Below are 26,716 nucleotides of genomic sequence, written 5' to 3' on the forward strand. Positions count from 1 at the left end.
CCAAATTTTCGCCCAAAAACCGATTAAAAAGCTTGCCTTATGTCTGAATACACTTTTTGTAAAATTTAAAAAAATTTAGATAAAAAAATTGGCTGAGTAATTTAGTAGAGACCGTAGAGGTCCAATTTTTTAACTTTGACCCCAATTTTGACCCCTGAACATTTGTTTTGGGTTCAAATCAAATTAAAAAATTTGATCCATGTCCAAGTAATCCACATTTAAAATTTCAAGTGTTTAGACCCAAAATTGGTGGAGAAATTTGGTAGAGTTTCATTGAACTTTGACCTCTTGACAACCAAATTTTTGGCCAAAAATTGATTAAAAAGATTTTCCCAAATCTTCATACCCCTTATCTCAAATCTCGAGTGTGTAGATTGAAAATTAACAGTAGTTTGGTAGGGAAATGTACACACAAAGAAAATTTCACTTATATAGATAGATTATAGAAGTTTGACACTGAGTGGCCCTCATCCTAAGTCTTTAGTGATCATGATTGTGGAGACTGACAAATATATATGGTAGCTTCCTTCAGTCTTGACAGACTATGTAAAGAAACCTGTGCGTGGAATTTTTGTGGTAATCTCCAACTACGCATGGGGGGAAAAAAAAGATGTGCAAAATACTAAGAAAGGAGTTTGATTCAGAAATATTTAAATTTTCAATTTCAAACAAGTAAAATATTTGTTTATTTTCATAATATTGCATTGTAATTTGGCTTTCAAACGCACCTGATGGGTATTTTATTGATTCAAATTAAATCAACGCTTCTATAACGGAACTGACACACACACACACACATACACACACACCATCTTTTTTGGCAATTTTATAAGTTCGAAATCTCAGTGACTATTGATCAGAATTTAACAAATAAAGGCTCATTAGAAAGCTAATGACGCAAATTGTGTAGTGGGCTATGTGATATTTGCCCTTAAGGAGAGCTTATTTTTGACACTTTCATAATTATTTGCTTTCCTAATTTTGCATATGAATTACAAAATATCTGATATTTCTCCAAAACCTCTGGCCTTGATGAAGGGGAGACTAAAATAAATTTCACAGTGTATAACAGATTATTTGATACTGAAGATATTCATAATTGTACCCTATTTTCCAAAAGAGGGGATACTCTAGCTGACCCTATTCAGGATTCAGGTAATGTTGTTCTTATGTGTGTTTAGGTTTCTGAGTTTTTTGAATGAGAACCTGTAGTGTAACGGATAAAGTGTGAGGTAAAATTCAATTCTAAGCAACATTTTTCCGGAGATGAAAGGAGAAATTTTCAGTGCAGGTGATACGAAGAATACAATTGTGAATTACTTAAGACTTTTGCACTCCTACCTCATTTGTTCCAAACGATGTTTTGAGTTGGCCACCAGGCTGCTTTTTCAAGCCCCAAAGTGGAACCAGATTAATGTCTTTTGATAAATTTGCTTCGTTGATGCAAAAAAACATGACGATAGCAAGCAAAGTGTTTCGCAAGATGTATTTCCTGAAGGGAAAAGATTCAGCACCATATACAGACGACCATATTTGAGACAAAGTTTTATCCTCTGCCCTGAAGGCAATGAAGTTGAGGCCATTATTGAAATGGCCTTTAATCTGTTCACCGTTGTATGTTGCTAACCCTGTGCGGTTCTAGGAGGTCTACCCTTCAAAGACAGGCTTCATGCCTTTCAGGTGGAATAAGTTTATTGCTTGCTGCCCGAGGTGCACCTGCTGGAGAATGCCAACGGGGCTACCCAGACAATTTTTTATAGGCTAGAGTGTTCCTCCTCTAAGGGCACTGGCTTGACTCCCCCACCTTCCAATCTTGTGTCTCATCTTCCTACGCTCCCAAAAGTAAATAAAGATGATGCGACAGACAGTAATATGGTTTGTGAAGAACTGCAGTTTCCACTGGCCAGAACTAACATCCACAATTCAGTGCTTGTCAAGAATTCTCGCTATATTAAAAACCAAACCTAAAGACTGCATGGTCTATGTATCGATGATGGAAAGGAAATATTGTACACCGAAATATGTCAATCAATCAAGTAGTTTTATTTTTAAAGAAAATCAAAATTTGTGGCTAAACTATTAATACCAGACAATCATGTGACACCATCTGGAAAATAGCCTGAAAGAAGAAGGGAAATAACTCCAAATGACTCAAACCATTGCCAGATTTTAACAAGCCATTCTTAATATGGGGAGGAGAGGGAGGCATTAGAAAAACTTAAATTTGCTTAAAAAAAAAAAAAAAAAAAAAAAATGATTTCCTTTATAAAAACAAAAACCACTTCATCAATTTACATGATTTTTGGTGTGCAATATTTTCTTTTAGTCATACATCAATACAGATTTTTCCTTATTTTTTTTTAATATACGAGGAATTCTGGACAAGGATCGGAGATTCATATCTGTCCCTAAAAGTATTTGTAAAAGTGACATAAGAGTTTAATAAAAATTCAAACATAGCGTGCTGAATTTAATCAGATATTTTCTCGTAAACAAGCACTTTTCATAGCTTTAATCTATTGGGTTTAGTAATAAGTTTGTAACATTTTTATGTTTTTTTTTTTTTTACAACTTTTTGCTTTTTTTACAACTTTTTGCTTTTCGATAAAAAGGTATAATATTCATTCAATAGGTTTTTCTGATGTACAAAACTATTAAGCATCTTTTTGACCAATTTAATTGTTTTTATTAGTTTTTAAGATTAGAAATGGAGGTAAAAAAAGCAACATTTTCGACATTTGCTCTTCGCTTTTCATCAAGGCCAACAAGCAGCTCGGGACATTTGCAAGGTATACGGTGGAGGTGAGTTTGCAGCACAGAAATGGTTTGCAAAGTTCAAAAATGGTGATTCTGACAGATGACTTGCCCTGAAATGAAAGATTTTTCTGAACTTGCCGAAGAGCATCTCAAATCACTTTTGAAGGAGGACAGTCACGAAACAAGTCATGAATTGTCCGAAAAAATTGAACTGCAATCACAAAACAATTCTAATTCAAAAGCAAAATGTTGCAAAAAGACAGAAAATATAAAAACGTTACAAACTTATTCCAAAACAATAGAAGGAGACATCTGGGTTTTTTTTATAGTCCAGAAAATTACCCATAATTCCATAAAAAGGGGAGATAATTGATTTATATAAAGAAAAAAGGTACTTCCTTATTGGAGTGAAATTCGAAATATTTAATTTCAATTAAAACCAATGGCATTTATTTAATTGTCATGCCGCAGTAAGTGACATATCCAAAAGTTACAAAAAAAAAAAAAAAAAAAAAAAAAGACGGTAGAAAATTAAATATTAATAAAAACAGTTTTCGAAGATAAGTGAAAATCGAGTTTTGCTAAATTGGCCTAAGAGTTAAGATTTTGTTACGAGTCGAACACACCAGTTTCTTTTCATTAGCGAAACTCAATGGTACTTGTGCATCTAACGAACGAGACGTAACTTAGCATTTGCTCGGCTTTGTCTGACGCATGACGTCAACAGCCGGATATAACAGAGCGTTGCCGATTAAGCAGACGAGAATTTCGCTATCAATTGGAAGACTGTCACAACTCAAACGCTTATTTGAAGAGAGTTCAAAAAAAAAAATTGTTTTAAAAAGATAACTGACGAAATAATAATGAATATTACAAACCTTGCGGACCAGCTCCAGACCCCAGAAGCTGCACTAAACTTTTGCCAGCAACGGAAATTGTTGGCAGAAGAGAAAAGGTGTTTACATTTTGGCCAGGATTGTGTACTTACAAAGAGAACAAGCCTTTCCGACGGTTACGGTTGGAGGTATAGAATACAATTGTGAATTACTTAAGACTTTTGCACTCCTACCTCATTTGTTCCAAACAATGTTTTGAGTTCGAAAACTATTTCTCTAATTTTTAGATAGGTTCATTACTGTGACATGACAGTTAACTAGATACTATTGGTTTCACTTGAAAGTCAGCATTTCAATTTATGAATTTCACTATTATAATCTAGACGCACAAATTAAAAAAAAATATTACTCACAATTTTACTGGATTCAGATTTGATTTCATCGTCATTAATTTGGTCAAGTTTTATGTCGGAAAATGTTTCTTTGTATTTTTTGTAGATTTCATCATCGTACGGAGTGAGTTTCAAAAAAACAGGATCAACATTCGAAATCAACTATATAAAAAAAAAAAAATGTACCATTTTTCATTAATATTAAATTAATGTGATTAATGAAAATTTCTTGAAATAGTACACAAAACAATTGTACAAATACAATCCTTCCAGAATTTTCTTTGACGCTCATCCAATTTTACATCACCGTACAGGGCTTTACGGATAAATTTATCTTTAGTTGACCTTTGACAACTAAATAGTTTTGTTTACTCACCAAACCAACATGAATTTTGAGATAGGACATCTTTGTTCTGTGACGAGTATGTACATCAAAGATTTATATATATATATATATATTTTTGGGGTTTGTATTACTGTACACAGATTCAAAAAAGTTGTCAAAAAACAAATATATAAATGTTATCAAAGGCAAGAGAAGTTACTTTTCTATCTAACTGGATATATTTTTCGTGTTTTTATTCAATGTAACATGTTTATTCAGCTCGAAAAGCATACAGTGTTTACTGATGTATTGGAAAATTCAAAATGGCGCTCGACGCTCTCTTTAACACGATAAGTTCAGGTAAAGATGTTATAAATAATAAACTAGACAAAATACTATTAGAAATTCGCTCATTATATATTACTGTGGCATAAGTTGACATATATTAAGTGTTTTTTTTTAATAGTATTTTGTCTAGTTTATTATTTATAACATCTTTTCCCAAACTTACCATGTTAAAGAGAGTGTCGGGCGCCATTTTGAATTTTCCAATACATCGGTAAACACTGCATGTTTTTCGAGCTGAATAAACATGTTACATTGAATAAAAACAAAAAAATGTATCCAGTTTGGTAGAATAGTAAGTTATCTTGCCTTTGATAATATTTATTTGTTATATATTTGTTTTTTGACAACTTTTTTGAATCTATGTGTACAGTAATACAAACCCTATATTTTTTTTAAATAAGTGTAAATAATGTAATTCTAAATATACACGAAAATTTATGTTAAGACTTGAATGTATAGACAGAAAAAATGTATTATTTCTCATTATCATCAATATCAATTTATTCTTGAATAGTATACAGAAAACATATGCAAAAATACAATCCTTTCAAAATTTTCGGGTTTCTATTACTATACACAGATTCGAAAAAGTTGTCAAAAAACAAATATATAACAAATAAATGTTATCAAAGGCAAGATGAGTTACTTTTCTACCTAACTCAATAATTTTTTTTGTTTTTATTTAATGTAATATATTTATTCAGCTTGAAAAACATACAGTGTTTACTGATATATTTGAAAATTACAGATGGCGCCAAACTCTGTTGAACAAGATAGGTTTGGGGAAAAAAAAAAAAAAAAGTTAAAAATAAAAAAACTATACGAAATACTGTTGGAAACTTGCTCAATATAGGTTAACATAACATAAGCTGACATATTCTGTGGGTTTTTAAAGTATTTTGTAGTTTTTTTTTATTTTTAACTAATTTTGCCAAACTTACTGTGTTCAATAGAGAGTCTGGCGCTGAATAAACATTTTACATGAAATAAAAACACTAAAAAATAATCCAGTTAGGTAGAAAAGTAACTTATCTTGCTTTTGATAACATTTTTTATTTATTTTATTTTTTACATGGAGTTCACCACTTATTAAGGCCCAAGGGCCACTCGGGGATAAGGGTTATTGTGTGTACAGTAATCAATGGGATAGTGTAGCAACAGTATTGGAGAATTGATAAAGTGTCATTACTTAAGGGGGCGGTTCATCAAGAATTTGTTTATGTTGGACTTGAAGACATCCAGGTTGAAGTCGGGAGTGAAACAGGCAAGCGGAACAGAGTTCCACAGGCGTACAGTTCTAAGAAAGAAGCTTTGTTCATGAAATCTACGTTTTGATTTAGGCACAGATAAGGAGTGGGGGAAATTATTGACAGTGGTTTCAGCTAGTCGGGTGTTTTTTGAAAAAGATTGGCGAGGGGGGATCAGAGAATAGAGCTCAGACGAGCACTTGCCATGGAAATAATGACAACAAAGATAGGCTCGCTACATCTCTTCTGTGGGAAAGAGGTTGCAGGGAAGAGAAAAGGGCATCCCCCACTAAGCCACAAAGTCTATTTTGTACTCTGTCAAGGCAGGATAGGCTGTTTTTAGCAGCTCCTGCCCAGATGTGGCAGCAGTACTCCATCCTTGGACGTACTTGGCTTTTATATAGATAGAGAATTGCATCATTTGTTATATATTAGTTTTTTTGACAACTTTTTCGAAACTATATGTATGTATAATACAAACCCAAATTTTCTTATCCAGTTTTATGTTCCCGTATTAAAAAATTATCTACAGATTAATACCATCGTACCTTTAACATACATACATATGTGTGTCACAGTTTTCAGAATATAAATTATTCGATTGGGAGATCTTATTAAAAATGAGGATAGAAGATAACATACGAAATTAGATAACATACTACGAACATTAAATTAGTATATAGATACGCTTATTCAATGTTTGTAATATGTTATCACCTTCTATTCTCCTTTTTAATAAATAGGATCTCCCGATCACTGAAGATGCAATGTAAAAAAAAAAAAAGTAAATAAAATTAAAAATTTGTCGCTTTTCAGCCTTAAGTAAAGCTAAAATATACTTTCTTGGTCTTCTGACTAGGATCCAAGGGTAGTATCTGTTTTGTCTAAAGATTGTATAACATTGTGGGGTTTCCAGTTGCACCAGGTGTCCACACAATGGAAATATGTCACAGACTCCTATAAGAATATTGGAGATAAACCGTAATAACCAGATATATTTTGACACTACATTAACCAGATTACTTCGATAAATAATTTTACAGTTTTATCAAAAGGGCTACAATAATATCACGGGGTTTCCATTCACGCTGAACGTCCACAGAATGCCCAGCAGCAATATATTACATATGAAAGATGCCATTGTGGAATTTCCACAGGTTCCACTAGTAATTGTATTTAAACTTTATTATGTACATGCCCATAGGTTAAAAAAAAAAAAAAAAAAAAAAAAAATTGCATATGAATATTTTCAAATTCATCCAGTATTTTTGTAAAATAAAGTAAAATTTTATTGATTTTTAACCAGCATTATTACAATTGTATGTCAAATTAATTTAAGCAGAAAATAATGAATGAGAAATTCTGTTAGAATGTGTCATTTTTTGTTAAAAAAAAAAAATAAATAAATAAATAAAATATATATATATATACTTGACGAATTTGCATAATTTTTGGTGTACTGTCTTTTTTGTTTTAACTCAACGGGTAAGTAGATAAACTTTTTATGAGCATTTTTTGTGCAATTTTACTATAGTGTCATCCAACCCCATTGTGTATTCTCGGACAAAGGCATTTCAGGGAAAAACATTACGTACTTGCACGTCATGTCAAAATTAGTATAAAATCCAAAATTTATGAAACATTGTTCAGTAGAAAACATGCTAGAGCTAATTTTTTTGGGGGAAAAAAGTGTATAGTATTATCGAGAATAAGCAAGATGGCCGACTTGAAAGCAGTTATCTCTCCCTGATTTCAAACATCTAAAGGGTTAATTTACAATAAAATCGCAACTTCAAAAAAATTGTTTTTACTTATAATTTTTCTACTGAACCATTTTTTGTAATTTATATTAATACCGGATGACACGTTAAAATAGGTAATGTTTTTCTCTGAAATTAATTTTTTTTTACAAAGACACGCAATAAAGTTGCACCCAATTTTTAATAATAAAGTAAAATTCGAGAAAGACCTTTTTTTTTTAATTATAGGAACTGATTTTTAACCAATTTTCTATTTTAAAACTTCCCCTAAAAGTATAACAAGTTAGAAAAGCATTTCATCCCAGGCATGAAAATTGTTAAACAAAATGTTTTTACTATAGGCTTTAAAAATAAAGGTACAAGATTCAATTTGAAATTTATCTATCTTCAATGTGTAAATTTTACAAAGTAAGGTATAAAAATTTCATTTAAACTGAATCAAAAAATTATCTTGGATTTATTTTATGTAATGTACATTCTGTTGCACTTAAAAAAAAAAAAATCATTGAAAATTTTATATCTATATCATTAATTGCTAGATGAAAGAATGTTTTTAAAGTGCACCAAAATGTACATTACATAAAATAAATCCAAGGTAAATTTTTGATTCAATTTAAATTAAATTTTTATACCCGACTTTGCAAAATTTATAAAAATGCACTTTGAAGATAAAGAAATTTCAAATTGAATCTTGTACCTTTATTTTTAAAGCCTATCGTAAAAACATTTTGTTTAACAATTTTCATGTATCTTATCTTTTAAAACTCTCCTTCTCTATTTCAGTTTGTATCTCCTCACACCACAACTCATTTTTGCAACCCCCTCCTCTTTGTATTATTACAGGTCTGAATATTCTTTTTTGCAACCCCCTCTTTGTATTATTACAGGTTTGAATATTCTGTTTCAGTTTGTATTTCTCCTCATACCACAACTCATTTTTGCAACCCCCTCTTTGTATTATTACAGGTCTGAATAATGAGAAAATTTGATTTTTTTTTTTAACAAAAACTTTAAAATAACTTTTTTAGATTAAATTTTTTGAAACTTCTTTTAGAATAGAAAATCTTTAAAATTTAATAAGGAACATATTTCATATAGGTTTCATTAACAAATATTCAGTACATAACGAGAAAAATAGAGATGAAAATTTCAAAAGGAGTGTATAATTGGTTACAGTCAATAGTAGTGCTCACCACTGAAAGTCTTTGTTATTGTTATTCTATTATTATTATTATTTAAAACATTTTGTGTCCTGCTCTTTCGTGTGAGGACTAATTGGAAAAGATTCCCGAGTTTGACAAGACACACCTGAAGAAAGTCAAAGGTTACATCAGCAGAAATATTGTGATAACAACACTCAAAAAAAAAAAAAAAACAGGACTACGAAGTCCATTTTGAACTCTATCAAGGCAAGACAAGTCCTTTCTAGCAGCTCCTGCCCAGATGTGGCAACAGTACTCCATCCTTGGATGTACCTGGCTCTTATATAGATAGAGAATTGCATCAGCAGTGAGATATCTACTGAATCGATAGAAGGATCCCACCATTTTTCCAGTGGCCTTGGCAACAGATTTGATGTACCTGTTCAATTTAAGATCAGGAGTACAAGTCAAGCCCAGAAGTTTGTCAAAACTTGAGGCCTCCTCAAGACGAGAGCCATTCATTTCAACTGATGCCAGATGGGGATCAGAGCGTTGATGATGTAAAAAGAGATGCTTGGTTTTAGATGCATTAAAAGTAACCAGCCACTCCTTTCCTCATTGTACCACGTGCTCAAGATCAGAGGAGAGAGAATCCTCTCCTGTTTTGGTCTCTTGATCTTACTGGATTCCAGGACAAGAATTTATTGAGTCTGGTGGAGTATCCAGCTTGAGATAACATCACTTGGATAAGGCGCACCATTCCTCGTAAAAGCTAATTAGTGTTAGCGATAGTGAGGAGATCTTATCTGGGCAGCGAATACAAAATGTGATTTTGAATATTTGGTCATGGTTTACTTCTTGGGAAAAAGTATCCTCATGCCAGGTTGTTCTGACAAACCCCTGTACAGAGAGACCTTAGATATTTGAGGACAGTGTCTAGTAGGCATTCAAGTTCTCTCGGTAATGGAAAATAATGTTTAAACAAGATGAACTTAAAAAATAAGCATTAAATTTCTTTTGGAAAGTTAAAAATTTTTCTAATTTCGATTAATCATCCCAACACCAATTCATTTAAAAAGAAGAAAAAAAAATGTCTAAGTAGCAGCAGATGGTTTGGTTGCTTTTTTTTATGGCATTTTTTTTCACATTATTTATTGCCAAATACAATAATTTTGGAGAAGTTTTTATACTTCAAATATTTATTCATGGAGTTTAGTTTGATAGTTTTGTGACATATGGACCCTTGTTGGACTATTTAATGTCGAATTCAGTCATTTTGGGGAGAAAAAAAAAAAAAAAAAAAAAAAGAAAGAATTATGTTTTAAGCTCTTTATATCTTAAAATGTTTATCCATGATGTTTGGTTTGGTTATTTTGTAGAAGAATTTTTTTTTGTAGAGTATGATTAAGTTTTGCAAAGGGGGGGAAAAAAACAGTGTTAAGATACAGTTGATAAATCGATTTTTATTAACATGTCGTTTGAATCAAAAACAAGATTTACTTAATTGCCATGTCGAAAATAGCAATATATCCAAAGATTACAAAAATTCATCAAGTACAACAATTGCTATTGTGTTTTTAGTAAAAAAGTCTTTCCCGATAGTCTACGCCAGCCATGAAAGTGGCAAAAAGGGAGATAATTCAGCTTAGCAAAAAAAAAAAAAAAAAAAAAAAAAGTGAATAATTTCCAGACTTACCTGAAAGCAGAAACAGTTCTGTTTTCATAGATTTTTATCAAAAATATTATGTTAAAAATAACTGACTGAAATTGGAACTCTGAAAATGATAAGCAATCTCAGTTATGTCCTCTATATTCGCAATCTTTAAAGTGTTCACATCTAAGGAAAATGCAATTTCCCCCAATCTTCCATAAAAATTACTTTCAGCTGTAAATAATTTTCCACTCAATTTTTGTAATTTTTGGATATATTGCTATTTTTGACAATTAAGCAAGTAAAGTTATTTCTGCTTAAAAAAAAACAAAAAACAACATCAATCTGTCGACAAGCACCAAAAAAACATCAACATTTGGTGCATTTTTAGGTCAGGAAGGCAGTATCTCCAGTTCAGGCAGGCTGAATCAGGAAACATACTTATTAGAATAGAGATGTTCAGCAAGAGTACAATTAAAAATAAATGCGATGCAAAACAAACAAAAAAAAAATATAAGTGTTTAGGATAGGCATAAAACTGGAGAAAAAAATTTAACGAACAGAAGATATCTAAAAGATTTGGAAAGCAGGAGAAAAGTGGATTCAATTTTTAAAAAATTCCTCAAAAAGGTTACTAAACATGGGAAAGTTTAAAAAAATATATATATTATTCTTTACTTACATTAAAATGGATTTCTGCATGTTCATGGCATCTCATAGCCCATTGGTACTCAACGTCTGCCTAGAATGTAAGGACAAAAAAAAAATAAATAAATAACCAAAGAATCTAATTATAAAAAAGGAGTTAGAATTCTGAGGTTTAATTTACTTTATGAGAAGGAAAAATTGAAGAATGAATCAATTGAAACTTTTGTAATATTTCTTTTTGTAATGAAAATAAAATTTTGGTTTGAAATACTTATTAATAGGCTTTAAATCGACAAATAATCTGGATAAATTCATTTTTTTTTAATCCTTTGAGATGATGCTTCATAATTTGTACATTCATTCTTTTTGTGGACTGTTATCCTCATCTCCATAGTTGTTGTGTCAAGGCTTGTGGCGCAGTAGATAAAGGTGTTGAGTCTCTACGATTCCAGATGAGCATTGTCTGAAGATAGCAGTTTCAATCCTACCCAAAGCAGGCCAAAGGGTTATTTAGTCATAACCTCTGAAACAACAACTATGGAAGGCAGTAATTACTGGAGATGCAGTTACAAGACTCAGCATTCCTATCCCAAAAGATTCAATCACGTGAAGAAGGCCAAAGGATGAGCTAGCCGAAATCCATGCGTTCACAAACCGACATGTGAGCTATTAGTAATGCCAGATCTGCACTAGCAGTGTCAAAAATTTCGTGAAAATAGTGAATAATTCCACCCCATCTTTCCAAGCTTATAACTCCTCGAAAAATGTAATTCAAGCCCTAATTTTTTTTTTCAATTAAAGGAGCAAGGACCAAGGTTTTATTAAAAAAAAAAAAACAAAAAAAAAACAATGTGTATTTTTTTTAAAAAAAAGGTTTTAAACTTCTGACTTTACAGGTAAATTTCTAAAAAAGCGATTTTTTTTTTGTTTTAAATTTGAATATATTATTTATTGACCTTTTCTCTTCAATTTGTGATATATAAAACTCCCCGACATAATTAATTATTTACTTTTTAATAGACATTTCAAAATGAGAGGCGTGAATTATTCGACCCCCTGTCTTTCCAAGCTTATAACTCCTCGAAAAATGTAATTCAAGCCCTAATTATTTTTTCAATTAAAGGAGCAAGGACCAAGGTTTCATTAAAAAAAAAAAAAAAAGACAAAAAAAAAGACAAAAAAAAAAACAATGTGTTCTTATAAAATAAGGTTTTAAACTTCGGACTTTACAGGTAAATTTCTAAAAAAGCGATTTTTTTTTTTTGTTTTAAATTTGAATATATTATTTATTGACCTTTTCTCTTCAATTTGTGATATATAAAACTCCCCGACATAATTATTTACTTTTTAATAGACATTTCAAATGAATTTAAAAAAAAAACGTTTGTCTAAAATATTATATTCGGTTTATTGGAAAGAACATAAAATTTCACATTGACCCTGAAAATATCGTAAAAATAGAATCAATAGAAAAATTTTGATAGATTTTTAAAGTTTAAAAATTGAAAAATATTGAGTTCGGAAAATTCATTACTGTTTTTAAAAAAAAAAAAAATATTTCTATTACTTTTAAAACAACTGTAATAGTTTATTTTGGAAGTATAATCCATAAAGAAAATAAATAACCCACTTTTAACAGAGAAATTACGAGATTTTTATATTGTATTCGCAGTTTCGTGTTAGGGGTGTCAAAAATTCCTACAAAAATTCTGATACTGCTAGATCTGCACTAGAGAACAGAACACATTCCAAGATGCATTTAAAAATTCTCAAAGCAGTTGCTATCTACTTAAGACAACCATCTTTGCGCAAACAAAAAATACACCCACAACTTGGGGCTTAAGGATGTACGTTAAGAATAATTATATAAATTGGGTGAGTCACATAAAGAGAATAAGGAGACTTGTTGGGATAATACAAAGCTCAATGTTTTGGAGCTTATATAGGAGTCAATCATGAGATAAAATGAAGGTATAAAAACTAATATATATATATATTCGTTTATTTAATAAGGGTGTACATCAATTAGGGGGGTTGGGTAAATGGGAACTGCCTCAATATTTTATTTCGCTCCTAATGTAGCTATCGCTAGACGTCGCATCCCTATTATGTTACTAGCATCTTCTCGTTTGATGACAAGAATTAGGCTTTGAAATACTATGGTATAAAGAGTTCCCACTTGTAAATTGATGTATACTCTTATTGAAATTTTTTTTTTTTTTTTTACATAGGAATCACCACTTATCAAGGCCCGGGGACCACTCGAGGATAAGGGTGAATGGGTATACATTAGTCAATGTGATCATAGCGTAGTAAACATAAGTAGTGGGAATTTTGTAAATTAGATTACTTAGGGGAACGGTTCATCAAAAACTTGTTTACGTTGGACTTGAAGACAATCCGATTGTAGTTAGCTAGAAAGCAGGAAAACGGAAGACAGTTCCACAGGCGTGCAGTTCTAAGAAAGAAGCTTTGTTCATGGAATCTACGTTTAGGTACCGATAAAGAGTGCGGGAAATTGACAGTGGTTTTGGCTAGATGAGTGTTTTTCGTGAAAGTTTGGCGAGGGGTGGGGCATAGATTGAAGCTCAGCTGAACACTTGCCATATATATTACTAAATAGTTTTTATACCTTTCTTTTCTCTCTTTACTGACTAATATATCTATAAAAGTGAACGTGTCTGTGTCTGTCTGTGTACATTTCCCTACGCAATAACTGTCAATTTTTAGTCTACAGACTCAAAATTTGATATACAGGGTACTGAGATTTGGAAAAATATATATGATCGGTTTTCGGACAGAAATTTGGTTGTTAACGAGTCAAAGTTCAATGCTTTGACCTTTGAGAACTCTACCAAACTCCTCTGACAATTTTGGGCCTAAAAGCTTGAAATTTTAGATATAGGTTCCATGGACATGGATCTAACTTAACTTGATTTAAGCCTAAAACAATAAATGTTATGTTGATTCCAAGCATCTATGTGAATGTAGACACCTCTTCAGCCCAGCTTCAATCTTACATAATCATTCAGATGTGGCCGGAGAACTCGCCAGTATTTGGTGGTGCTTGTGAAGGGACTTTATTATGCACCTTTGAATGTCTTATGTGTATGTACATATAGCATCTTATAAATTTTTTTTCTTATGGATATTACACGTTATATCAGTGGAAATATTCCGAGGTGATGGTGATGCACGGACTGACAATCTGGGTGTTCCAAGTTTGAATCCAGTCCATTCCACAAAAAAAATCACTTTCACTTAAAATGTCGACAAAATTAACGCGGTCCTTCTCATAAGTACCCAATGTCTTTCTATAAATTCCAACTAGAAAAATATCGGGGTAACCAATGCCAACAATAGAACCTTCGGATTCATACGATATAATGATGAATGGAAATATCAGAATACTATTTAAGATGGGATCAGTAGTGATAACAATAATCCAAAATGTAACATACCGAATTGCAGTAATTTTCTGCCGATGTATCCATGGGAAAACTGAAAGGGAAAAGATTTCATTTTACATTAAACTGAATTAACAAGTTTAACATATAAAATTATCTTGTTGGATTTTCAAAGTCAGACTCAAATAGCATTTAAACTGACAAATCAAGTTGTTTCTGACGAGTTAATTTTGTTATTGTTGTACCATGTTATTGGCAATAATATACTTGTTAGAATTTATTTAGTGCTTGTGCAAAATTTGAACCAGACATAATTAACATTCTGCTCAGATTTGCTTGGAACATGATGTCATGCACTTGGGTTTAACTGTAATATGATGGAAGATCCTGATCAGCTAATGGATGTGTAGCAAAAGAGCAGAAAATCTTTGGGGGAAAAAATTGGAAAATCAATGGCAGTAGCCGGGAGCTTCTTGACATTTATCTTTTCAAGTTTATGTGAAACAGAAATTTGGTAATGATCCTTTTGTCCCCATCTTAAACCATATATCGGAAATCTACCAAGTTGGTGAAGTTTCTTCCACATCCGCTGTCTCTTCTCACCCCACTTTGGCATCGTTTGATGCGACCGTAGAAAAGTCTACCCAATCCTAAGGGAATATCCCAGCTGTCTTAAAAAAAAAAAAAAAAAAAAAAAAAAAACGTTGACCAGCCCCACCCTACAGGAAAAAAAAATTCTTCATGAAAAGAAAAAATAAAGTTTACATTAGTTACAAAAATAAAGAAAAAAATAATACATGAAAAGTACATAGAAATGTGCTTAATTTAAAAAAAAATTGAAAAACAAAGTTTTCTTATTAATTTTGACAAAAAAAAAAAAAAAAAAAAATGGTTAAACAATAAGAAAAAATACAACAAGGATCGATCGTTGGACCACCATTATTCCTAATATTCATATATGACCTTTCTGATAATATTGTGTTCAAATGAATTGTCTCCCCTTGTCCTCACTACTACTTGAAAAATGAGAGCAGCTATTAGATTTGGGATTAATACACACGCATATGCATATATATATATATATATATATATATATATATATATATTACTAGCATTTCAGCCCGGCGTTGCCCGGGTGTTTAGAGGTGTATGTTGAGCAGAAAAGGGTAATTTTTTTTTAACTTTAATATATGCAATATACTTATATATATAAGTATTATTTATTTTTGTAATATATATTTTCTAAAAGTGAAAAATTAATGAAAATTTTTCCATTATTATTTAATTTTAACTAAAATATGCAACCTGGTCTCGTGGTCTATTGGCAGGGCATTTTAGACCAACGTGAGATTTTCACATTACACCGATTTTACTTGCACCGGAATGGTTTTCTTAGTTATGCCTGAATTAGTAAACTTGCTGTGAAAACATTTTTCATAACTTTTTTTCCTTTTGGAAATTAACTTTAGTCTTTAATCTTTTAAATACAATAAAAAAGTAATCGGAAAACCTTCAAAAAAATTAGGTGCAAGTCTATAAATGGTCCACAAGTAATCTTTTTTTACTATAAAAATCTGAAAAAAATATTTATAATGTATGTACTTGTCACTGCATGAAAATGTCATATTCCAAAAATCACGTAAATCGATCAAGTAGTTTTTTAATTTTATTTAAGAAAATCAAATATTATGAGACATTATATCGAAGAAAAACTTCACGCCATCTTGTTTTTGAATAATACACTGCAAGCGGCACCTATTGGGAATGTTTGGAATATAAGATCAGCAAGGGGCAGACAATCGACTTTCCACACTAGAGAAAAAAAACTTGCTGATCTTATATTCCAAACATTCCCAATAGGTGTCACTAGCAGTTTATCATTCCAAAACAAGATGGCGGGAAGTTTTTCTTCGATACAATGTCTGCTATTTGATTTTCTTAAATAAAAAAAATAAAAACTACTTGATCGATTTACATGATTTTGGAATATGACATCTTCATGCAGTGACAAGTACGTACATTATAAAGATTTCAGATTTTTATAGTAAAAAAGATTACTTGTGGACCATTTATAGACTTGCACCAAAAATTATGGGTTTGTATTACTGTACACAGATTCGAAAAAGTTCTCAAAAAACAAATATATAACACATAAATGTTATCAAAGGCAAGATAAGTTACTTTTCTACCAAACTGGATATATTTTTTGTGTTTTTATTCATGTTTATTCAGCTCGAAAAACATGCAGTGTTTACCGATGTATTGGAAAATTCAAAATGGCGCCCAACACTCTCTTTAACATGGTAAGTTTGGGAAAAGGTGTTATAAATAATAAACTAGACAAAATACTATTAAAAAAACACCGAATATATGTCAACTTATGTCAAGGTAACATATAATGAGCGAACTTCTAACAGTATTTTGTCTAGTTTATTATTTATAACATCTTTTCCTGAACTTACCGTGTTCAAGAGAGTGTCGACCGCCATTTTGAATTTTCCAATACATCGATAAACACTGTATGCTTTTCGAGCTGAATAAACATGTTACATTGAATAAAAACACGAAAAATATATCCAGTTAGGTAGAAAAGTAACTTATCTTGCCTTTGATAACATTTATTTGTTATATATTTGTTTGACAACTTTTCGAATCTATGTGTACAGTAATACAAACCCGAAAAGAGATATCTTTCCTGTTTTTATGATGTTCGAACTTCACAATTCGGCATTTTATTCAAAGAGGCTATGGTCTGCCTCGACACCGGTTGTTACTATACACACAAGCACACAGATTCGAAAAAGTAGTCAAAAAAATAAATGTTACCAAAGGCAAGATAAGTTACTCTTCTACCTATCTGGAAAAGTTTTTAGTGGTTTTACTCACTTTAAAACGTGTAATCGGTTCGAAAATCATACAGTGTTTATCGCTATATTTGAAAAAGACAAATGGCGGCGAGTTCTTAGTTGAACACGGCAAGTTTGGAAAAATGAGTTCAAACTAAACTATACAAAATACTGTTAGAAACTCACTCAATATATGTTAACGTGACATAGGCGGACATATATTCGGTGGGTTTCTAACAGTATTTTGTATAATTTTTTAGTTTGAACTTATTTTCACAAACTTGCTGTGTTCAAGTAAGAGCTCGCCGCCATTTGTCTTTTTCAAATATATCGATAAACACTGTATGATTTTTGAACCGATTACACGTTTTAAAGCGAGTAAAACCACTAAAATCTTTTCCAGATAGGTAGAAGAGTAACTTATCTTGCCTTTGGTAACATTTGTTATATATACACTTTTTCGAATCGTGTGTACAGTAACACAAACTCATCAACGCGAGTGTTTCAAACCACGTAATTATTAAAATACAAAAAAAAAAAAAAAGCACCAGCCGATGTTACGTTTAAATGAAAGCAACTTTAAAGTCACACACAAAATATTTTTTTTCGAATTTCTATTGCTTCGTTGAATGTATTATTGACAACAATAATTATTTATTTAAAAAATAAACAAATCTAAACTAACAAACGAAAAGATTAGACATGGAAGTCAATTTGGTCAATGTGGATTATACACCAACGGCGTTATAGGTAAGCTGAGCTGTGCCTGTGCGTTGGTCACGAACGCCGCACAAGCACAGCTAACCTTTAAAATGTCCATTTTTTTTAAGGTTTTCCGGTGTGCCATGAACGAATATCACATTCAAAATTGGGTCCGGCAAGTAGTTTTGAACTTCATCATCCAATGTTGTCTCTAGTAGTTTTCAATGGCGGCCATTTTGTGCGGCTTAAGCATTTTTGGTCAATGTCAAGTTTCTTTCCAACTCCTCAAAAAACAAAACAAAAAAAAAAACTTTAAAATTATGACTTTTATTGGTTCTCGATGGTGCTGAAAACGAATATAACATTTAAATTTGCGGCAGATAAGTAGTTTTCATGATATGAAGAAATTTTTTCAAAACGTGGGGGAAAATCAGCACCCACTTTCTGGCAATCTAGTAATTTCGGTAAATTTTCAGATTAGGTCCACCTCAACAATTTTCTTTTAAATGACTTTTCATAGTTTTTCGGAGTTTGTATTACTGTACACATAGATTCGAAAAAGTTGTCAAAAAACAAATATATAACAAATAAATGTTATCAAAGGCAAGATAAGTTACTTTTCTACCTAACTGGATATGTTTTTAGTGTTTTTATTCAATGTAACATGTTTATTCAGCTCGAAAAGCATAGTGTTTACCGATGTATTAGAAAATTCAAAATGGCGCCCGACACTCTTTAACACGGTAAGTTCAGGAAAAGATGTTATAAATAATAAACTAGACAAAATACTGTTAAAAACTCGCTCATTATATGTTACCGTGACATAAGTTTACATATATTCGGTGGTTTTTAAATAGTATTTTATCTAGTTTATTATTTATAACATCTTTTCCTGAACTTATCGTGTTAAAGAGAGTGTCGGCGCCATTTTGAATTTTCCAATACATCGGTAAACACTGCAACTGTAGCAGTATCAGAATTTTTGTAGGAATTTTTGACACCCCTAACACGAAACTGCGAATACAATATAAAAATCTCGTAATTTCTCTGTTAAAAGTGGGTTATTTATTTTCTTTATGGATTATACTTCCAAAATAAACTATTACAGTTGTTTTAAAAGTAATAAAAATATTTTTATTTTTTTTTTAAAACAGTAATGAATTTTCCGAACTCGATATTTTTCAATTTTTAAACTCAATATTTTTAAATTTTTAAATTTTAAAAATCTATCAAAATTTTTCTATTGATTCTATTTTTACGATATTTTCAGGGTCAATGTGAAATTTTATGTTCTTTCCAATAAACCGAATATAATATTTTAGACAAACGTTTTTTTTAAATTCACGCCCCCCCATTTTCACGCCCCCCCCATTTTCACGCCCCCCCCCATTTTGAAATGTCTATTAAAAAGTAAATAATTAATTTATGTTTAATAGGTTTATATATCACAAATTGAAGAGAAAAGGTCAATAAATAATATATTCAAATTTAAAACAAAAAAAAAAAATCAGTTTTTTAGAAATTTACCTGTAAAGTCCGAAGTTTAAAACCTTATTTTATAAGAACACATTTTTTCTTTTTGTCTTTTTTTTTTTTTTTTAATGAAACCTTGGTCCTTGCTCCTTTAATTGAAAAAAAAATTAGGGCTTGAATTACATTTTTCGAGGAGTTATAAGCTTAGAAAGATAGGGGGTCGAATAATTTACGCCTCTCATTTTGAAATGTCTATTAAAAAGTAAATAATTAATTTATGTTTAATAGGTTTATATATCACAAATTGAAGAGAAAAGGTCAATAAATAATATATTCAAATTTAAAACAAAAAAAAAAATCAGTTTTTTAGAAATTTACCTGTAAAGTCCGAAGTTTAAAACCTTTTTTAAAAAAAAAAAACACATTGTTTTGTTTTGTTTTTTTTTTTAAATAAAACCTTGGTCCTTACTCCTTTAATTGAAAAAAAAAATTAGGGCTTGAATTACATTTTTCGAGGAGTTATAAGCTTGGAAAGATGGGGTGGAATTATTCACTATTTTCACGAAATTTCTGACACTGCTACTGCAACTGCATGTTTTTCGAGCTGAATAAACATGTTACATTGAATAAAAACACAAAAAATATATCCAGTTTGGTAGAAAAATAACTTATCTTGCCTTTGATAATATTTATTTCTAATATATTTGTTTTTTGACAACTTTTTCGAATCTATGTGTACAGTAATACAAACCCGTTTTTCGACTATGCTGAATACGAAAATCGCATTGAAATTTTGCAGAAATAAGTAGTTATCGAAAAATAAAGAGTTGTATTATGCATTGTATTCTTTGGCGGCCATTTTTACGCGCGGGCGCGCCATAAACAAATTTACTCTTCTGACTGACATTGCACGCGCGTGAAAAAAGGTGTCCGCCAAAAAATACAACGCATAATACAACTTTTTATATCTCGATAACTAATTATTTCTGCAAAATTTCAATGCAATTTTTGTAGTCAGCATAGTCGAAAACCATTACAAGTTGTCATTTAAAAGAAAATTGTGGAGGTGGGTGGACCTAATCTAAAAAATACCACAACCAGCGATAAGCCAATCTGATGGTTTCATCTCTTGAAGGAGGAGATAAGACCTGAAAGGTGTGATCCCGTAGAACCGAACAAAGCCATGATGTCATTAGGATAAAATGTCCGGCCTCAGTAACTTAAACCCTGGTGCCAGACAGGAACTGATACTACACTTTACTTTGATCACTGATCATAAAATGTCCTAAAATAGTAAAAACAATGCCGTGGGGAGACTTACCTATTGATTGGCGAGAAGAGTTTCAATTAAATTGCATTGATCGATTAACCACTTTTTAAAGAGGGGTTTAATATAAGTAACGTACAACATCGATGCTTTCCAGTACGAAGTGTACTGTAACACGTGCTCCGTGTAGGTGCTATTTTGTTTTCTCGTTGAATATCGCGAAATCTCGCGGAGAACGTGATTTGAAACAAACAAAAATGTCTGCTGACTGCTTACATATAACTACTACTACTTCTATGTGCGTTTCTCTCCTACGTGACTTTAAAGGTGCCAGTTTTAGGTGCTTATTTGGGATTAAACCTATTTTCAAAACAAAACTATAGAAAAATCGGCGGACGTTGTCGAGATTGGCCCCCTCCCTCTAAATTCCACAATTTTCACTTTTTTTTTCTTTTTTTTTAAACTTTTTTCCTGTTAATATCATCGATTACATACTTAAGTTTCAGATTATAAAAAAAAAAAAACTGAAAACATTTTTTATAACTTTCACGTGGGGGTTCAGTTTTCAATTACAACGTTGTACTAAATTGAACACGAACTTTGTGACCACGATGAATAGATAGATGGATACATACATAGAAGAGATGGATACATACAGAGAAAGAGAGAGAGAGAGAGAGAGAGAGAGAAGGGTAGAGAAATCTTCCTTTTTTTCACCGTTCTAACCCTACCTTCCGGTCACATCAGAGAGTTGACTTTTTTTTTTTCATTGTAGTCATAAAGTTCGTGTTCAATTTAGTACAACGTTATAATTGAAAACGGAACCCCCACGTGAAATGTTAAAAAATTTTTTTTTTTTTTTTTCAATTTTTGTTTTATAAGAGTTTGGTAGAGTTTCCAAAGTCAAATCGTTGAATTTTGACCCCTTGACAGCGAAATTTCTGGCCGAAAACTGATTAAAAAGATTTTCCCAAATCTCAATACCCCTTATGCCAAATCTCGAGTCTGTAGACTAAAAATTGGCAGAGTAGTTTGGTAGGGAAATGTACACACACACACGATTTCATTTTTATAGATATACTAGCAGGGGTGCCCGGCGTTGCTCGGGTGTTTGGAGGTGTATGCTGTGCAAAAAAAGCAAAAAAACAAAAAAATGGTTAATTTTTTAAAACTTTGACCCCTATTATGACCCCTTAAAATTTATAGTTTCGGGCTCAAATCACTTTATTAAGTTAGATCCAGGTTCAAGGAACCTATATCTAAAATTTCAAGTGTCTAGACCCAAAATTGTCGGAGGAGTTTGGTAGAGTTCTTAAAGGTCAAATCGTTGAAATTTGACCCCTTAACAGCCAAATTTCTGGCTGACACCTGTCACATCGATTTTCCCGAATCTCAGTACCTGGTATTTCAAATTTCGAGTCTATAAACTAAAAATTGACAGAGTTATTGCGTAGGGAAATGTACACAGACAGACAGACACACAGACAGACAGACAGACACGATTTCATTTTTATAGATATATAGATAGATATCTTCTATCTATCTATCTATCTATCTATCTATCTATCTATCTATAAAAGTGAAAATCTGTGTCTGTGTACATTTCCATACCAAATAACTGTCAATTTTCGGTCGAGAGACTTGAGATTTGACATAAGGAGTATTGAGATTTGGAAACTTCTTTTTAATCAGTTTTCGACCAGAAATTTGGCTGTCAAGGGGTCAAAGCTCAACGATTTGACTTTTAAAAGCTACCAAACAAATCGTCTAAACATTTGAAATTTTGCATAAAGGGTATTCTGAAATAGAGCAAGCTTTTTAAATGGGTTGGGTCGAAAATTTGAGCTGCCAACAGGTCAAAGTTAAAAAGATTTGGCCTTTGTGGTGTCTAGCAAACTACTCAGCCAACTTTGGGTCTAAACATTAGAAATTTATACATAACGGGTATTCAGACATGCGGCAAGCATTTTAATCAGTTTTGGGGCGAAAATTTGGCTGCCAAAAGGTCAAAGTTGAAAGAGTTGACCTTTGCAGATTCTACCAAATTCCTCCGCCAATTTTGGGTCTAAAGACTTGAAATTTTAGATGTAGGTAAAACTTTGTATTTTGATTTGAGACCAAAATAATAAATGTTAAGGAGTCAAAATTGGGATCAAAGTTTTTAAAAAATTTACCTCTGCGGTCTCTACGAAATTACTCAAACAAATTTTGGTCTAAATATATGAAATCTTACATAAAGTGTATTCACACGTAGGGCAAATTATGAACAGTACATAGGGCCCAAGCAAAGCCGGGCTGAACTGCTAGTATATCTGTAAAAGTGAAAATGTCTGTATCCGTGTGTGTGTGTGTGTGTGTGTGTGTGTGTGTGTACATTTCCCTGCCAAATTACTCTGTTAGTTTTCGCTCTACAGACTTGAAACTTGTAATAAGGGGTATTGAAATTTGGGAAAATTTTTTAAATCAGTTTTCAACCAAAGATTTGGCTGTCAAGAGGTCAAAGTTCAACAATTTGACCTTTGAGAACTCAACCAAAGTCCTCCACCAATTGTGAGTTTAAACACTTGAAATCTTAAATGCTTGTTACTTGGACATGGATCAAACTTTTTAACTTGATTTGAACCGAAAACAATCAATGTTAAATGGTCAAAATTGGGATCAAATTTTTTTTTAAATTGGACCTCTCAGGCAATTTTTGGTCTAAACATTTGAAATTTTACATAAAGTGTATTCAGGCATAGGACAAGCTTTTTAATCGGTTTTTGGCCGAAAATTTGGCTACCAAGGAGTCAAAGTTCAAAAGATTTGACCTTTGCAGTCTCTAGCAAACTATTCAGCCAATTTTGGGTCTAAACATTTGACATTTTACATAATCTATATTCAGATATGCAGCAAGGGTTTTAATCAGTTTTTGGGTGAAAATTTAGCTACCAAGAGGTCGAAGTTGAAAGAGTCTGCCTGCTTTCCAGCTGATTACAATATGGTTGTCTTCAATTCCAACATAAACAAGTTCTTCATGAGCCGTTCCGCAGTAATCTACAAACACATGCTTCACGGTATATATATATATATATATATGAATGGAAATGTATAAAAAAGAATACGAAAAGTATAAAAGCTTATAACTTTTCTTTATTCGTTTTCAATTGGTGACGTGCAGAAATACAAAATAATATTATGAAAATAAATTAAAAAACTTTTTTACAGGTGCATAATTTTCGACTGGTCTTCATCGGTGTAGTGAAAGTGATGAGCATACACTGGGACAAGAGGAATGGAAAAGGGACGAGGAGGAGGAGGTATAGCCAATGAGAAGGTGCCACGTCAGTTTTAAATATATGATGATTGCAACGTCTTGTCAGACGAGTGCCACTCCCTCAGACATTAAAGTCCATGAGCCCAAAAATGACTTCCATCGCCACAGGACCATTTTAATAGACAAATGCCTGAGGGAGTATCTATACACAGATGATGTTACAGAGTCTCTTTCTCGGTTCAAAATGTTGAGATCCAGTAACAAGCAAGAGCAAGATAGCCAGCAACAAGTTAAACTGCAGACCAGCTCAATGCGGGTACTGGTCTCCTGCTTTATGATTTTTTAAATCAGAGATTTACTTTTCCTAGAAAGGTTGCCTTCACCACGGCTTACAGGAGTCCTCTCCACCCCAACACACGCATACATACACACAAACACACATGATGCTGGTTGTCTGTTGACCCCAAAAAAGAGTTCATTCGCCCTTTGAAAGGTCTTGTTTTTAATCCTTCAGGGAGACTAGCCGCCCTCCTCACCAAACAATCTGAGGGAACCAGTTTAGTTACCGGTAACCCGACCATGAGGCAGGTAGTACTGGGTTACATGGTACCAGTAGCATATGACATGACTTGATATATACACATATAAGTACGCACATACATACATGCACACAGTACATATACACATATAAATGAAAAATGAAAAATTAAACAGTAAATAAAAATGAAGAAACGTGTCTTTAACTGACCAATCTTTTGAATTCTAATGATATTATTTATTCCAAGAGAGAATAAGAATTCAAAGGATATAAGACGTTATGAGGAGAAACGCTATGATGCTCATTTGTAAATCAACGGTTATTTCTCGTTCGAAAAAGAACGAAAACATCGTTTCCATATCGAACCATTTAAAGACAGAAATGAAACGCTACCTTTTATTAATTTATATATTAATATGTACATACACATACGTATACAAACAAATACTCACATGTACAAATATATACATATATATGCATATATACACACATAAACGCATGCATATATACACATATACATATACTAAAAAATACACATGCACATACATAAATGTTTGTGCATATATTTACTCGTAGAGACAGCTATACATATATGCACAAGTCTACATAAGCGAATGTAGGGAGAGAGAAAGAGAGGGACGAGGTATAAGTGTGCGAGAAATACATATATATATATATATATATATATATATATATATATATACGGTAATATGAAGAAAATTAACACTTAAAGAAAATGTGTTTCGAAAAATCACACACACACATACATGCACACACATACACATATATCCACATATACATACATACATATATACATATATATACATACACATACATATACATATATACACATATACTGACTTGTTTAAATATGAGTTTCATAAATTTGATAACTTGTATTTATAAAACTACATTTACTGAATGAATGCCTCAACGATGATACATATGACTTTTAGAAGACGAACCATTAAAAGATACATCTGCCTTACTTAAAAATGCTAGGTTTATTTTTAGTGTCTTTAAAAAAACCCACCCAATATTTTTCCTGATGAGGAGATTTGTTTCAAAAAACTATATGATAAAATTATTATCCAAGACTTATTGTCTATCTCAATAAAAACATCGTTTCCGAAACGATCGTACAATTTTTATTGATTTTGTTTGTTCTTCCTTATGAAGCAGATTTTGAATTTTGAATTTTAATTATAAATTATCAATCATCTTACTTACTACATATATATATATATATATATATATATATATATATATATATATATATATATATATATATATATATATATACGCACACACACACATATATATATATATATAATGAATGAATGACAAAGTCTATATTCCAATTTTCATGATGTTGACCATCTTGCAATTTATTCCTTTAATTCAGTTGATTGGTATATATAAAAACGAAATATAAGTGAATAAAGAATATTTCCACACACACACACACACATATATATATATATATATATATATATATATATATATATATATATATATATATAAAATAAATAAATCATAAAAAAGTTAAGTCTTATACTCATGTCGCCTCTGCACAACGGAAGCTATAACTATAATTACTTTCCCTCAAAGTTACAATATAATAAATAATAAATTGTAAAAACGAACTGATCTCTTTCTGTAAACATAAGTCCAAATTTAATTATGGTAATTTTTAAATTACATAGCTATCACTTTAACCTTTCATATATATATATATATATATATATATATATATATATATATATATATATATATATATATAATTTTCTATAACAATATCGTTTTTTTGTACATACTTTCTTAATACTTTATAACTTAATAATCCTTTATTTAATTCTTTATTTCTTCTTTGTTTGGCCGTTTTTTTATCTGCAATTTCCGTTTTAGCATTTAAATATTGCTATCTATCCAATATATCAATCTACCTACACATTCATATCCTGTATATATATTTACTTATATTTTACTATATGCATTTACTTACTTGCTTTATCCGAAATTTGCAGATACCTGTCCATCCTTTCCCCTTAAAAATTTTTTTTTTCCTTTTTTTTCATTTCATTTGGTGTCTTTTAATAACTCCTGCTGATATTTTCTTAA

At 31.4% G+C, this 26,716-nt stretch overlaps 1 protein-coding gene across 1 annotated transcript in view; it reads right to left on the reverse strand.

Annotated features, from left to right (window-relative positions):
* LOC145246139 (protein PBDC1-like) overlaps nucleotides 1-21,007 on the reverse strand; it is a 43,465-nt gene extending 22,458 nt beyond the window's left edge. Inside the window, exons 1-4 of the mRNA XM_080107988.1 lie at nucleotides 20,941-21,007; nucleotides 14,568-14,607; nucleotides 11,141-11,200; nucleotides 4,007-4,147 (exon numbers count right to left, since the gene is read on the reverse strand). Coding sequence (XP_079964114.1) covers nucleotides 4,007-4,147; nucleotides 11,141-11,200; nucleotides 14,568-14,607; nucleotides 20,941-20,945 — 246 coding nt within the window. The 5' untranslated portion in view covers nucleotides 20,946-21,007. The remainder of the gene's footprint in view (nucleotides 1-4,006; nucleotides 4,148-11,140; nucleotides 11,201-14,567; nucleotides 14,608-20,940) is intronic.
* Nucleotides 21,008-26,716: the final 5,709 nt, after the last annotated feature.

This window comes from Euprymna scolopes, chromosome 23 (assembly GCF_053919585.1).
Source record: "Euprymna scolopes isolate OS-2025 chromosome 23, ASM5391958v1, whole genome shotgun sequence".
Lineage (NCBI taxonomy): Eukaryota > Metazoa > Mollusca > Cephalopoda > Sepiida > Sepiolidae > Euprymna > Euprymna scolopes.